The sequence below is a fragment of the Borostomias antarcticus genome, assembly GCF_949987555.1.
Source record: "Borostomias antarcticus genome assembly, chromosome: 19".
NCBI classification, from domain to species: Eukaryota; Metazoa; Chordata; class Actinopteri; order Stomiiformes; family Stomiidae; genus Borostomias; species Borostomias antarcticus.
The window spans coordinates 17,503,420-17,519,026 of record NC_140252.1 but is presented as its reverse complement, the minus strand read 5'-3'; the positions used below and the strand labels follow the sequence as shown (position 1 = coordinate 17,519,026).

General features: G+C 47.6%; 2 protein-coding genes across 2 annotated transcripts in view; one reads left to right on the top strand and one right to left on the bottom strand.

Moving 5' to 3' along the window:
- Positions 1–4,317, top strand: part of snx17 (sorting nexin 17) — a 30,922-nt gene extending 26,605 nt beyond the window's left edge. Inside the window, exons 12-15 of the mRNA XM_084453626.1 lie at positions 271–348; positions 883–957; positions 1,308–1,349; positions 1,642–4,317. Of these exons, the coding sequence (XP_084309752.1) occupies positions 271–348; positions 883–957; positions 1,308–1,349; positions 1,642–1,761 (315 nt within the window). The 3' untranslated portion in view covers positions 1,762–4,317. The remainder of the gene's footprint in view (positions 1–270; positions 349–882; positions 958–1,307; positions 1,350–1,641) is intronic.
- A 2,441-nt stretch (positions 4,318–6,758) lies between these two features.
- znf513a (zinc finger protein 513a) lies at positions 6,759–15,248 on the bottom strand (the record flags this gene model as incomplete). The annotated part of the gene is made up of 6 exons (XM_084454046.1): positions 15,073–15,248; positions 14,076–14,213; positions 12,800–12,934; positions 8,514–9,347; positions 8,125–8,346; positions 6,759–7,726 (listed from the first exon to the last, which is right to left on the bottom strand). Exons 2-6 carry the CDS (start codon positions 14,113–14,115, stop codon positions 6,759–6,761), a joined length of 2,199 nt encoding a protein of 732 aa, XP_084310172.1. The 5' UTR covers positions 14,116–14,213; positions 15,073–15,248.
- Positions 15,249–15,607: the final 359 nt, after the last annotated feature.

Sequence of the window (15,607 nt, the reverse complement as noted above, 5' to 3'; positions counted from 1 at the left end):
CGCAAATATTTGAAATACTCAAATCTGAATGAATTTAACGGGCTACATTTCTGACCCAGAGAAGGAATGAGAATTTCGCCCTGAGCCTGGAATCGACACATTCACCTCAGCTTTCATAACATAACAAAGAATGGCAAACTGATGAAGACTCTAGAATAGATATTGTTGTCTTAGATATAAGAACTAAGTGATTCTACGGTGCCATGATAATTTTCCAACACATTCTTTGTTTCTAACGACGCCCCAAATCTACCGTCTGTTCTCTGTCAGGCTATCATGATGAGCATCTGTCTGCAGTCCATGGTGGACGAGCTGATGGTCAAGAAGTCTGGAGGGAGCATCAAGAAGGTACACACACACACACACACACACGAACACACACACCAGCTGTTCTAGACTGGCAACCCGTCCCTAAATCGTTATTCAACCCATACTCTATCGGTACCTATTCTCCATGGATTCACGGAGTGAACAACTGTGAAATAGAATTCAGGATGGTTCGCCAAGCTTCGACAGCTCTGCTTTCTCTGAGATTGAATCAGGCAGCCTAGGCAGACATTTCTATTCTAGTATGACAGCCCTCCCTGGTATTAGAACCCAGTTTTGATATTCAAGCCTCAGCTGGCGAATAGCCTACACTCACTGGGCTGTTCCTTGGGGGGGAAAGAGGGCCTGTCAGTCGAATTGAGCAAACCACTTTCTGGTACTGTCATTGGATAAGAAGCTATTCACCATAAAACCTACCATTACTCACACCTCACTTGCCATTAAGTCTTGTTATTACGGGAACCCGAGATGAGTAGCTGCTGCCTAAGCAACAGCTAATGGCGGGTGAAAAATAAATGAATAACATTGGTAAGTGATTAATGACTTTTCATTCAGATGCTGAGGAAACGCCACAATGGCTCCATCCACCGGTCTGAGAGTCAGCAAGCTGTGAAATCCCCCCCTCTACTGGTAAGACTGGGAACTGCACGTTTATTATTGAGGGTGGGTGGAGGAAACACTTTTCTTTTTTTTTTACACTTTTTTTCCGGGGTCTTGGTAGAATGTTCCGGTGGAAAGATTCCTGCGTGACAGGAGAGAAGTTGCCTTTGATGTTTTTCTTTTTTAGTGCTGCGCTGCTTGACTGTGTTAATCCTCCTCACGCAGACGCGCGATACCGTGGGATTTTTGTCCGTTTGGGCAGCTCTCTGAGGACGGACGATTGTCCCGCCTCCCCCCTGGAGGAAGTGTGTCCTGTCCTCGGCTAGGTCAGGTAGTCAGAGGTGTTTAATCTTGTCTTGCTCTTCCTCTTTCTGACTCAGGACTCTCCGGACCCAAACCGTGAACAGATTGTCAAGCTCTCAGTGAGTATCGAGCCATTAAGATTCTGCTGAGTCATGTACTGTATAAACAGTAAGAAAGTTACTTTTCCCCCCACTGTAAAATGTCCTATACTGGAACTAATGCCCCCCCCCCCATCCTCCTCCTCTCTCTCCTCCCTCCTCCCCTCCTCTCCTTCTGTCCTCAATCTTCCTCCTATCGACTGTTCTCCCTCCATCCTCCGTCCCCCTCCTCCTCCTCCTCTGTCCCCCTCCACCCCCCCCCTCTACCGCCCCCCTCTACCGCCCCTCCCCCCTCCTCCTCTCCCCTCTTCAGACCAAGCTGAGCTCCGTCTCCCTCCGGGGGATCAGCGCCTCCAACTCCGCCAACGACATCAGCGGCAACGATTTCCACGGCAACTACGCTTTCGAGGGGATCGGGGATGATGACCTGTAATCCCCTAATCCCTCCCCCCCCCCCAAACCCGCCCCTCCCCACTCATGTCAAACGCGCCCACAAAGATTTCCCAGCCGAGCCGAGCCGAGCTGAGCCGAACCGAGCAGTGCAAAGCCGAGTCGTCCCATTCTGCAAGATTGTAGCCTCTTCCGGGTGAATCACCGCCTTAAGCTCTCATATGTCACTGGCCTGAAACACTGACTAACTTCTTTTGTATTACTTATTCATCAGTTCACACTTTGCCCCATGTAATATCGAATGTCAAGAATATCAACTTCAAGTTTCAAATTCAAAGCGGTTAAAACAGACATCACATATTCGGGGTGGATTCTCTTGTTGGGTAGCTATCTCCATTTAGATAGCATGTAGAGAGACGATTATACTGACAAGAACACGGCCTGCAGTCTTGACGGTTTATCGGTCCCTGCACATCACTTTCCCGTCAATGTCTCGAATAGAGAATCACTGTTCTCTTCTCTGAACACGTTAGTCTGGGGCGTTGAGTCTGACATCACAGCGCAGGTCTAATGAGAGATCATGACATCACAGCGCAGGTCTATTGAGAGATCATGACATCACAGCGCAGGTCTAATGAGAGATCATGACATCACAGCGCAGGTCTAATGAGAGATCATGACATCACAGCGCAGGTCTAATGAGAGATGATGACATCACAGCGCAGGTCTAATAAGAGATGATGTCAGATCTTGACATGGGTTGTTTTTTTCTGGCGGCCACACCTTTCTGTTCGATGAGAGGAGCAGATTAGGAAACACGACTGAACACTAGTGATGGAAACTATGCTGCATAACTGGCTAGTTAATTATCAGTAGTTCTTTGAATGTATTTTGAAAATCAATTTCAAGGTTAAAATTTAGTGAAACCTGGAGCGTTTGTGTCAATAGGCAATACAATAACAGAATGTCAAGAATTAAAATCTTCCAGGGAATTCATTCTTACTCAATGTGCCAAATGGTGTATTTTCACTTGTTGAATTTTTGTAGTAACTTGTTGGTGTTGTCCTCATCTCTATGTGCTATTGAAGATTAGAAGCTGGGAAAATGAGTCCAGTAATTGAGACCATGTGTTCAACAGGATCCCTGCTCGATTTCCCCTGTAGGCATGACCAATCATTTTCTCCCACCTTAACATTTTTGCCTCTGGTCCAACTTGTCAGAAATCTACTAATCCAGCATGGGTTTGCTATTGGTTGAAAACAAACAAACAAAAACATATAATCAGCCTTAACCAATGGGGGCCTGCCAGCTCGAATTCTTTTGCAGAACGTGTGTTTGATTGGCCGGTTCGGTCAACCTGCTTGCACTTGCTGAACCCAGAATTTTGCACAGTATTAGAGATCGAGATGGATATTTATTGAGTGAAACGCATGACAAACATCATTGAATATTTCCAAGGGGTTCTGAAAATCCATCTATGGTTTTGTTTATTCCAACCAATTTTTTTTAGTTTCTCATAAATGCCAAAATTATAGTTTACTAAAGCATTTTGCACAAAAGAAACATTAAAAAAACATGGTAATGTCACTTTTATATGTACATGCAATTAAGAAAAAGTATTCTGAACATTTACTAATATCTGTATCATCAATAGTTTATTGTAATCAAATAGATCAACTGTAATCTAAGCTGTATAAAAGAATAGAACAATTAACATTTATCATTGTTTACAGAATGTTTAGGGAACTGTAGTTAGAATGAGAAGTGTTTACAAATTCCACATCTTGATTTATATTGATTGTGTTATTTCGGCAAACAAAGGGTTGTGTGGAATATTGTTCTTTGGGTTAATTGTGTGATTCCATTTTGTATTTAGAAGTAATTGTGGGAATCATCTCGGAGATTTTGCTTAAAAGGTGCTTTGTTGGCTATTGCTTCAGCTTGATCACCGCATAAATGAGAATATGTCAGCATCCTGGAACATCCTTGTATCTCCAACAAGTCAACTTTTCAGGGATTGAGTAAAACATTAACGATGTATGTTCACATTGGCAATGACCTGTATATTGGATATTTGAAGTTTTACATTGCCTTTTGAAGGGTTTTGTATGGTCCTAGGACCGTGAAAAAATGACAGCTTGTAATTGAAGCAAATTGAGATACAAGGATTCTCCAGTACACCGGCTAAGTGTGGAATTGTCGTTTCTGCTATTTTGTGTCAAATGTCATTCCAAGGGACTTGGTTTCTCCACTCATTCCTCCACGTTTAGCTCCAGTGTTCGACAGTATTAATGAAGTCCAACTGTATCACATCTGGTTTTTAAATCTCCTTGTGTAAATTCATCAAAACCCATTGGCTGTGCTCTGCCTTGTCAGCTAGAACTAGAGATTTGATGTTCTTCACATCAGAAAAAATCATCCATACTCCCACTGTTACTTTTTTATGTGTCCTCTATCATGTACGGAGACAAAAGATATTCTGGCCTGTAGAGTATCTTCAAAGCCTATTCAGATCATTATTTTTCTCATACGCATCGCTGTATTGATTGTTCAGAAGCTTCAAAGTCATTTTCAATAAATGTATAGGTGCCAAATGACATCCTTGAGCCTGGGCTGCATCTATGTTCATGCTCAGTATTGTCCAGAGGTGAATGATTGCACGGTGCTTTGATGTAGAGAAAGTAAGCGGTCACTTGGGGGGAGTTGGGTTACTACAGTACTTGGTGGATTTTGGTTTACTGCCAAGTTCATTCTGCACAACTTCTTCTGAATGGCCTACACACACACACACACACACACTCTCTCTCTCCACTTTGGCAGTTGTATAATGACCATACTTGCCTCAATTGTTCCAATCATATATCACTAGCAGAGGCAGTTAGGACAGATTGCATATCTTGTCTATATATTTTTTCCCCCCTCAAACTGAGATTATTATCTTTACACACTTTCTCAGAATATAAATCACAGCCGGCGTCTCTGGAGCGTGGAATAGCCGTTAATGATGAAGATAGTATTGTTTGCAGAGCAACACCTGGGACCCCATCCCTCTCCGGCCTGCCAGTCCTCCCCTCATTCAAATGCGAGCACTGCGACATTCCAGCAGCTGTGTGCGTAGATCTGCGCTTCTGCCGTGCATTTCAATTACAGCCACCGGGCGCTTATTTGCGTAGCTAATTCCTGCAAATACACGAGTATATTGGCCCTGTTCAAATTCTCTAATAATGTTTCCTTCCTTCTTCGCCTCCTGAAGGGTAGCTCGCTTTTCTACAGTTCTACAGTCTCGACAGATCAGTCACGGAAGGACAAAACGTTGCATTCTGGGAAACACGAGGCCCCTGTTCAGTAATCATGGATACGTGTCTGGAACAGATCTGCGAGGGTCTGGATAGTTTCAGCTACAGAACAGCCAATGATGTCACGTGTCTGTGGTGAGTAGCCTAGGTAGGCCTAGTTGTTCCAGTATGAAGAGGAACTGTCATCCAAACCAATATCTAGGCCTTCAACTCAAAACTCATCCAGGAAAAAAGCACCAGTCCGACACATAGTTTCTATTTATTTCAAAATACTTAATTAAGGCAATTATGAAACCACTGCATAAGAACATGGGATCCGTCAGGGACCTTGGGGCTAAATCAATACGTTTCAATGCTCCTTGCAACCTGAAAATATATGACTGCATATAGTAGTAATTCACATCGTTAGATGGAAATTGAAAATGTGGTCCCTTGTATTGTCTCCCATGTAAGGAACTTAATGCCACTGACACGTCACACATTCTTCAAAACAGGACAAACAATTCTAGGGGTGTGCACTTCTAATGGGATGACAAGTCACGTTAAAAAAATAAACGTTATATTATATATATTCAGTTTTGACACTCTCATGCTTACTAGTACGTGTCTTGCTTCAAGTAAAAACGAAGAAAAAGACAAATCAATGGGCTACGTTCACAGTTGATAAGACACAGCAATCAAAAGCATCGCAACACACACTCTCCCTCTGAAGGACTTGTGGGGTGACATCGGGGTGACATCGGGGCTACTAAGAGAACCGTTTTTTTTAGGCGCGCTGGTGCGAAACCAGCGGTACAGGGTGGCGATATCCAGCAGGGTGAAATCCTCATTTTGACAACAGCTTCTTGCATGGTTTCTGTAGTGGTGAAACGAGCTGACTGGTTCAGTCTTGTGGATGTTAAGAGCTGTAACACCTGGATGGTGTGTAAAAGAACAGGATAGGTTTCATCCAACAAACTGGCGAGACGAGTACAGGTCATGGTACCAGGACCGAATGCTTCTCTATTAGATGACCACATAGTGTGTGTGTGTGTGTGTGTGTGTGTGAATCTAAAAACGTGAGCAAACCACGTGTGTATCTCCGTTTCCATTTTCCTCAGACACCGTCGGCCTGAAAGCGTTCACGTTTGGCACGGGTACCGGCAGGGGTCCCAGGCCGACAGCAACAGGGACAGATTTTTTAATTTGGTAATTGCGGCAGAATAAATGGCCAATTAGTGATAGCGGTACCACCCACAGCATCCAGCAGGGGGCACTCAATGTGTGCTCCAACGGGTATCAGAACTAGTGTTTGTACTGTATGTATATACGAATGCAGGTTATGGGTGACCTATTAAAAGTGGGGGCGCTATAACAGGTAGGGAGGGGGGATATGAAATGGCTGTAAGGCAAAATGTGACCCCAAGTGTGGCGCTACTGAGGGGGACATATAGTGAGGACGGTACAGGCGGGACAACGGGGGGACAATCTGGCACGACACAGGTACAGCGACGACAGAACCAAAGACGGGCTCTCCTCCCTTCTCTGTCCAAAAAGGCAAAAACATTCCGACCATCGTCTTTTTATAACTTGTGCATGATTCTACATACAGTAGCAGCCACTGAAGATCTTTGACAAAAACACAGGGAAACGAAACAAAACGACGACAATAGATTTTTCGTGAAAGGACAACGAAACAAACCGTTGCTGGTAGCTTTCATTCAGAGTCTCTCTCTCTCTCTCTTGTTTTTGTTTTTATACAATCTCATGTATGCGGTACGACCCCGCCCCCTCTACCCAGCATGTACCCCATATCCACCCCCGCCTCCTTCCTCTCGGCCGGCGCCCCCCCGCCCCCCATGCCCTCGTCCTCGTCCTCCTCCTCGTCCTCCTCGTCGTCGCGGCCCGACGTGCGCTCCTTGACCCAGCCGTCGGTGGCGAGGCCGTGCTTCTTCTGGTGCCGCTTGTAGTTGTCCCAGTGGCCCGTGGTGTAGCCGCACTCCTGGCACTTGTAGGGCTTCTCGCCGGTGTGACGCAACATGTGGCGCTTCAGGTTCATGCTCTGGTTGCAGCTGTAGCTGCACAGCGGGCACTGGAAGGGCTTGACCCCCGAGTGGACGCGCTGGTGGCGCTTGAGGTTGGCCAGGTTGCCGCACGCGTAGTCGCACAGGTGGCACTTGTAGGGCTTCTCGCCCGTGTGGACGCGGTGGTGGCGCTTGAGGTTGTCGAAGTGCGCCGACGCGTAGTCGCACTGCGGGCACTTGTAGGGCTTCTCGCCGCTGTGCGTCTTCATGTGGCGCGCCAGGTGGTTGGGGTAGTGCGTGAGGAAGGGGCAGATGGGGCAGGTGTAGACGCGATCGCCGCCGCCGGGGCTGCCCGGCGAGGAGGACGACGCGTCCTTGGTGAGCATGTCCAGCGTGCACTTGGCGCAGATCTGCGCCGACGAGCCGTCCTCGTCCTCCAGGACGACGCCGCACAGGCGGCAGGTGTAGGGGAAGAGCAGCGGCGGCGGCGGCGGGGGGGGGAGGGCGTTGCGGGCGTCCCCTGGCCCCGCCCCTGGCCCCGCCCCGGCGCCCGCCCTGGTCATCCCGGCGGCGGCGGCGCTCTCCAGGAGAGGCGGCGGGCGGTGGGGGGGCGGAGGCGGGGGGACGCCGCCCCTCAGGCCGTCGAAGGCGGAAAGGTAGTCGTCCTTCTGGGCGCCGCCGTGCATGTTCAGGTCGGGCCTCACGGCTTCTGCAAAGAGATCGGAGGAGAAAATCACATTTTCGTGACCGACGTTACCAAGAATTTAAATTCGCCACGTATTTCGTGCCCCCCCCCCACCCCAGAGAGAGAGAGAGAGAGAGAGAGAGAGAGAGGAGAGAGGAGAGAGGAGAGAGGAGAGAGAGAGAGAGAGAGAGAGAGAGAGGAGAGAGGAGAGAGGAGAGAGGAGAGAGAGAGAGAGAGAGAGAGGGAGAGAGAGGAGAGAGAGGAGAGAGAGAGAGAGAGAGGAGAGAGGAGAGAGAGAGAGAGGGAGAGGGAGAGAACGAGAGAGAGAGAGAGAGAGAGAGAGAGAGAGAGAGGAGAGAGAGAGAGGAGAGAGAGAGAGAGAGAAAGAGAGAGATCTGAAAAAGAGAGAGCTCAAAAGTTACCTTGGGCTGAAGCGCTGGGCCCATCCTCCCTGGCTCTGTGACCAATCCTGGACCTCTTCACGCTGTTGTGGCCCCTCCCGTCGGCGGAGACCTCCACCAGGGTCGGCGGCTGGCGCGCGGGGGGCGGGGGCAGGGGCGGGGCCCCCCTGATGCCGTCGAACGCCGAGAGGTAGGCGTGGTTCTGGGCGCCGCCGTGGACGTGCAGGTCTGACCTCACGTCTTCTGCGGAGAGAGCGACAGACGAGAGGAGTTACATCAAAGGTTAGATGGCGCCGTCCGAAATGGCGTTTAAACTGCTTCCATATGGTCTAGTGAGCGTCTCCAGATTGAATGAAACACTGCGTGAAACATTCGATCTGAAGCCGATAAAACAAGCGAACGCTTTGTACCCTCAACTGACATACTGGGCTCCTCCTCCTTGGCCCTTTGACCAATCCAAGGCCTCTTGAGGCTGTTGTGGCCGCCGCCGCCGCCGACCTGCCGGGGCACTTCCTGTGCGGCGCCGACGCCGGCGGCGGGCACGTGCATGCGCTGGTGCCTCTTCAGGTTGCCCAGGGAGCTGCAGGCGAACGTACAGCTGTCGCACTTGTAGGGCTTCTCGCCGGTGTGGATGCGCAGGTGTCGCTGCAGGTTGACGAGCTGCGCCGAGGCGTACGTGCACAGCGGGCAGTTGTAGGGCTTCTCGCCGTTGTGCGTCTTCATGTGGCGCTTCACGTGGTTGGCGTAGCGCGAGGAGAAGCCGCACAGGTGGCACGAGCTCAGCTTGGAGGAGCCGCCGTCGTCGTCGCTCGCCGCCGCCTCGGCCGCCGCCCCTCCGTCGCCGACGTCCTCCCGTTCGCCGGCGCCGCGCATCCCGGCGAACGGGGCGCCGTAGTCGCCGCCGCCCTTGGCCTCGCGGCCCGCCTTGCAGCAGCGGAGGCAGTAGGGGCCCACCAGGTCGACGGCGGGGCCCAGCGGCTCGTCCCTCAGCAGGCCGCAGCCGCGGCACGACAGGTACGGCGGGAAGGCGGGCTCGTGGTCGGGCGCCGCCGCGCCCCTCCGCCGGTGGTGGTGGTGGTGGTGCTGCTGCTGCTCCTCCTCCTCCTCCTCCTCCCTCCTCTCGCTGTGGCTGGCGGCGCTGCGCCGGTCGTCGGTGTCGCTCTCCATGCTGAGTTGGCTGTAGGCGGGGCTCTCGTCATCACCCAGGGGGTAGGCGGGGAAACCGAGGTCTGCAGATTCTCCGTCTGCGAGGGGGGGGGGGGAGGGGGCGGGGCCAGACACAACGGCGACCATGAGCACTGATGACATCGACATTATGACGCGTCATTAGTGTATATAGATGGACGTTACGCAGGAAAGCGTTAATCAGGACAGATGGAAAAGCAGAGGAGTAAACATTGGGCGGATTGCTGGTTGATTTAGTATTTTGGGTCAAATTATAGGTTATCCGTTGACGTTATTGCCCAAGTGATTTCATTTGAAGAGAATGATTTTAAACTATGTCAAACCAAATTTACTTAGCAGAAACAGACATGAACATCGCAAAAAAACGTGCTTTGACAGGAAAAACATAACAGATTACATGAATAATAATAGAGTAACATTACAGTACATGAATATAAAAACCAAACAGTGATATAAAACAAAGTATGTAAAGTACATAAGAGGAATAAACTCAAATATAATATAATTAATTTTAAAAAGGAGATTAAATAGTAGGTAGATTTAATAAGATTTAACTAAAGTATAATACTCAATTGTATGGTTTGGGACTCTAACAGTATTTTCCTAATAGTACAGCCTCTCCATCCTGACCAGGAAACCCCAAATGAAAACAGTTGAATTTTTAGGCTTTACCTCAGATGCCCTCAAATTCAGTTGGAGGCATACCGATTAACAGAAAAACACCCCTTTCTACAGACGACACCGACGTGTCCCGAGAACGTTTCGTGTCCGTACTCACAGCGTCGCTGACCTGTTTTGTATTGTGGACGCGACGCTTGCGCTGCCGAGAAGGACGGGTGGACGAAGACAATATCCCTTTGCTGCAAGCCTGAGGAGAGGATTAGAGAGAACAGGCGCGCGTGCCAGGCCTCCATGCGACTCTCTCGGTCCGGCTCTCTCCCGTCTCGCACTTTCCCCCCTCTCTCTCTCCCGTCGCTGCCTCGCGGTCTCTCTCTCCGCGGAACGTCTCTCTCTCTCTCTCTCACTCTCGGAGCAGGAGCAGACCAGCAGGGCTGCGCAGCGGCAGGGAGGGAGAGTGTGGGGAGGGAAGGCGTCTGGACCGGCCTTATATCCAGCCCTTCAGAAACCCCTCGTGGATGATTACTGGGCCTAATGATAATGATGATGACTATAATGGCAGTGCTGATGATGATGATGATGATGATGATAATGGTGATGATGATGAGGGGGAGATGATGATGATGATGATGATGATGATAATGACGCCAGGGGAGCAGGAGCCGAGACAGCAGATGATGATGATGATGATAAATAAATGCCTTCCTGCAATGGTGTCCTTGATGATAATGGCTTTCTTCTTATGACCCTTATATAATAATGCTGGCAGGACTATTTTGTCTTTCCTCTGCCGTCTGCTCTTTTCAGATGAAGGGAACGGCGGGGGGGCGAGCCCTCTGCTGAGTCTGCCTTCCTCCTCCCGGTCACAGGGGAGAGACTGTCCTCCGCACCCGGGGGGAAACGGAGCTAGCCCGCTCGTGAAACACAATACGCGCCAATCGCATTTTATTGTACCGCGTTCGCTTCTCGGTAAACTAATCAAAGGCTTTTGGCGCGAGCCGCTTCTGCTTGTACAAGCGTGTACTGTATGGAGAAGGGGAGAGGAAGCGGTCGTGCTCATACCATCACTGGATATACTAAAAACAAATACGTTGACTTTGCTGAGTATCGGGACCCCCGCCCCCCCCCACTGACATTTTCCTTCAGGCTGGCAACGTCGTTGAAATTACACTACTGTTATTGTTTTGCCACAGTCGAGGAGAGCACATACAGTTCAGTTCACAAACGTTTGCACAACTATGGAGGCGCCATCAAACAAACAACAAATACTGTGAGCAGTCCACAGGCTGAAAACCATGTGACCTCCAAACAGGATGACTGTGTATTTTGAGGTGTAATAAGTACTAGATCGTTAAATAATTGAATCACTTTGGGGGGCTATTGAAACAGTATGCTGACCTTGCTTCTCTTATTAGTAATAAATACTAAGCATATTCAAGTTTGGTAAAAATTAAAAATAGTCAATTAATGAATTCATTGAATTATCAGGCTGTACATTCCCAAAAGAAATGTAGTATATTAATGATACATACTAGCCATATAAGTTATGCAAAAAGTCAGGCTAATGAATTAAAGGTTATAGTGAAGTTTTGGTTTATAAGCAGCTTATGGCCTTAAAATGAAGTGAATATATTATTCCCAAAAATGACTGAATGAGTGAATTAGTAGGCTAAGTGAAGTTGTTACAATGACTTTTCACAACATTGTTTTTGTGCGTGGCTGGATTTCTCTGTTGGCACCACAAGAGGCAGTGGTCCCAGCACACCAAAATCAAAAAGGACACCAAAATCAGCCTGCCCATCTCCACTGCACAAGTAGAGTAGTGGTCAGACCATTGGACTCCCACCCGGGAGACTGTGGTTCAAGACCCGGTGGGGATGACTTAAGGTTATCAGTGTAACTGCTTTAGCCACTGACCGCTACCATTAATGTTATGGAAGCTGCTGCTAGTTGTTGTGAGTTCACGAGCTAACTGGCTATCCCGCTCTTATTGTGCTGGATTAGCATTGGAAGCATTGGAACTGATGTGTCCAGGCGACAACACCTGTCTTAATTTATCAGACATTATTTTATGTCATTTCAATTCACAGCTATTTCAGTGGCATGACTAGCTTCCATCCTACCAGCCCTGAACAGAAACAAGCCAGCCTCGCACATAAGCCAGGCTGGACCTGGCCTGGTTCATCTGGAAGCATGTTTGGAGATCTTCATTGCATTTCAATATTCATCATAACAAATTCAACAGAAACTATAAATAGTATTGTCATCTTACACCACAACCAACTAGCTGACCATAACCGATAGGCACTTCAATTGAAAATGCTAAATTGCACGTAGTTTTGGCACAGTTCAATATGCAGATAATATATGATCATATTAATACAATTCTTAATTCAATAAACCATCAACCATCAAGTATTCGGCAAGACACTGAACCCCAAATTGCTCCCAATGAGCAGGCTAGCCTTGCATGGCAGCTGTCGCCATTGGTGTGTGAATGTGTGTGTGAAGGGGTGAATGAGAGGCCATTGTAAAGCGCTTTGGATAAAAGCGCTATATAAGTGCAGTCCATTTACCATAGGTTAATTCCTGCCCCTAGTAGGCTATATTAGGCTATGTGTTACCTGTCCTTTCAAGTAGCCTACTGTAATGTGTTTCAATAATAGGCTACTGCAGGTCACTCCCGTAACTTCTAGCCAATCAGAGTGATCTCTCTTTTCCCAACGTGCCCGCTCGCTCCGAGGCCGATTCGACGTGCTCAGTCATCCCAACTCACGGCCGTTCACGACGGCCGATTATCGGCCCGGTGTGTCAGGGTCTTTACACGTAGGCACAGCGCATTCTTCTATCACTCAGAAGATTAGAGCTTAACTCTGGAACTACTACTACCCACCTGAGTACTTCTCTAGGTCTGGGGTCTTGTTGTCATTGTCTGGATCACCAATGTCAAGGAGGTGTCCCAGAAGGAAGTTCGTCTCCAAGTTGATGCTTCCTGGAGCTTGAATGGCTACACCATCTTCAGAATCCACTGCAGTTGGGAAAAAGGTGGCGAATGAATCATCACAAATTATTGCTAACATTTATCATTAAAAAAACAATGTTTATCTATTGATAATGTCCCCTGACATCAAATTCTATTTTGGATAGCACCAGAGCACATTGTTTAGGTTACAGGTTGGCAAAGTATTCAGTGCGGTTCAATACACACAGCTAGCAGGACGATTGCAGGGCTCACTTAGAATCCAGAAAGGTGGTTTCACCAATTAACTTATGTGGAACATGTGTTTGTGACAAATACAGTTGTGTCCCTTATAATGCTGTTTTACTAACTATATTTACGGACGTTTCTACATGATTTTTCTACACATCCACTGCTCGGTTGTCAGAAATAAAACTGCACTGGTGAGAACCAAGAAATAGTGAAATCAACCAACAGATGTCTTTTGAACACTAATGTCTGGAATGTCAGTTTGTTCTCATAGGTCTACAGGGACCAATGCCCTTGAGCACAGCTGTCACCTCCCAGGAAAACTGCTCATTTCCAAGGACATAAAGAGCTTGGGGAACAGGCCTTTCGCGTGTATCCTGGCATTCTACTGCCCTCTAGTGGAGGTTTTGATGTACTACAGATAATGACAATATTATGGTAATGCCAACATTATGGTGTGTGTGCGAGAGTGTGGGAAGTGGGGGTTGTCGTAGTGTTCTTCCTTCATTTGTCACAGTCACACCACTGTCTTAATGACTGTAGCAACCAATAGGAGGAGAGTACTCCAATTGATAGCCATTCGGTGGCGCAGCTGCCTAAATGGTAGTTCCAGGGAGGTGGTGTGTTTCTAAATGAACACGTAATCGACTTTGGGCTCAGTGATGTGGCAAGTGGGGGAGTGGAAGCAGAACAGTGACACGTTACACTGGCGACAAATCTGCACACTCCACGTTACGCATTGGCTACTAGTATGCATTTGTAAGAAACTCAAACCTCAAGCAACCTCATAGTCTCAGCGTATATCAGTCACGTTTACTTTTGCCGACTAAAGTAACCAGCCTAATTGATGTAATCTCCAATAGAGTGAGCAATGACCTACAGTGAGCTTCAGAAAGCATTTGATTTTGAACCAAGGGGGGCATGGTGAGGGAGTATATTACATGAAATAACTTGCACTTACACTTGACAGGTTGTGGATTCTGTTGTTTTTTTCTTGGCATCTTCCAGTCAGCCTCTCTCTCTTTTGCAACCTCTTCCGGAAGACTCCACACACTCTCAGCTCATTGTGGTTAGCCTGGGAATCCTTCCTCCAGAGTTTCTAGGCACACAGAGCAAAAACACATAGAAAACCTTGGTTAGATAGAACGAAGCAATAGGCTGAGCACGCAGCAAATATGGCCTTTCCTATGAAAGAGTTGAAACATAATCTCAAGCTAGTCACTACTGTCTTCCCCCACTGCCATTGTACTGCATATACAGTGTCTAACTCCTATTAGTATGATTACGCCCCACTGCCATTGTACTGCATATACAGTGTCTAACTCCTATTAGTATGATTATGCAGTAACTGTATATGCATAATACCTACACTGTGGGTATAACTCGATACTAGTTTGACTTACAGTTACTGTACCTATAGCGAGCGAGCTAGCTAGCTAACCTCTGCCTCCTAGCATAGCTAGTGCTAATCGATTAAATGACCCTCAGTAAGACAGCTCGCTGGCTAGCTAGACCTAAGTTGGCATAAAATACAGCCAGTCAGACACAACCAACTCTCAACATAGTAACGTTAGCTACAACTACAAGTCCACCAGCTATCTAACGTTAGCCTACGACGCATCAACAAAGTGGCATCAATCACGGACCGTCAACACAGCTGTGCTAACTCACTCACGCTAGATCATTAGATCATGTAGAAATAGGCGAAACTAGCCATCAAAGACACTCGGACTCGTTTGATAAAACCGAGAGAGCAGCATGTCCGGCTACAACTATGAAGCTGTGTCAGTGCGATGCGTGTATAGTAATTACTTTAGCTTGCAGAGGAGCTAACCAGCAGATCTCCATTCCCCTCGCTAGCTTAGTGCAAGCTAATTAACGTTAGCTAGTCAGGCACCATCAACCCTAGCTAGCATGCCAGGGAACTAGCTGTGGAGCTAACTAGCTCAGTAACTTACCAAAAATACGGAAATAACCCTCTCGATTGTGGTCCTTTTCATCCGTTAACGGTCCATTTGAGGGTGGATTGACACGATCAACGATGCCGTGTCTTGATATCCGCCATTTCTTTATGAGCAGCGGTGACAAAGAAAGGCAATTAATGGTGTTTTTCATAACTTAATTGATTTTTAGATGTCCATTGTATACATTCTCTTCCGCTTTCCTGCGTGTTTCCGTTTCCGAAATCGATTTCCGCTTGACTGGATCGTGGGACTTGTAGTTCTCTTTAGGTTTGTCTTATGAAATTTATTCCGCAAATAAAAAATATAGGAATCGGCCTATGGCGTCTTGTTATCTATAGAGAGATCAATATCAATAGCCTTATCTAATAGCCCACTTGTGTTGATTTACGCCCCACCAAAAAATAAAAAGGGAATTAGCCTAATAGGAAAATAGATGGTCCATACGAATTTGGCTTAGGCCTATGTGTGCTGGTAGCCTACTCGGCTAGCCCTCATTTTAGGCTATATCAATAGGCTATGTAAATGTGAA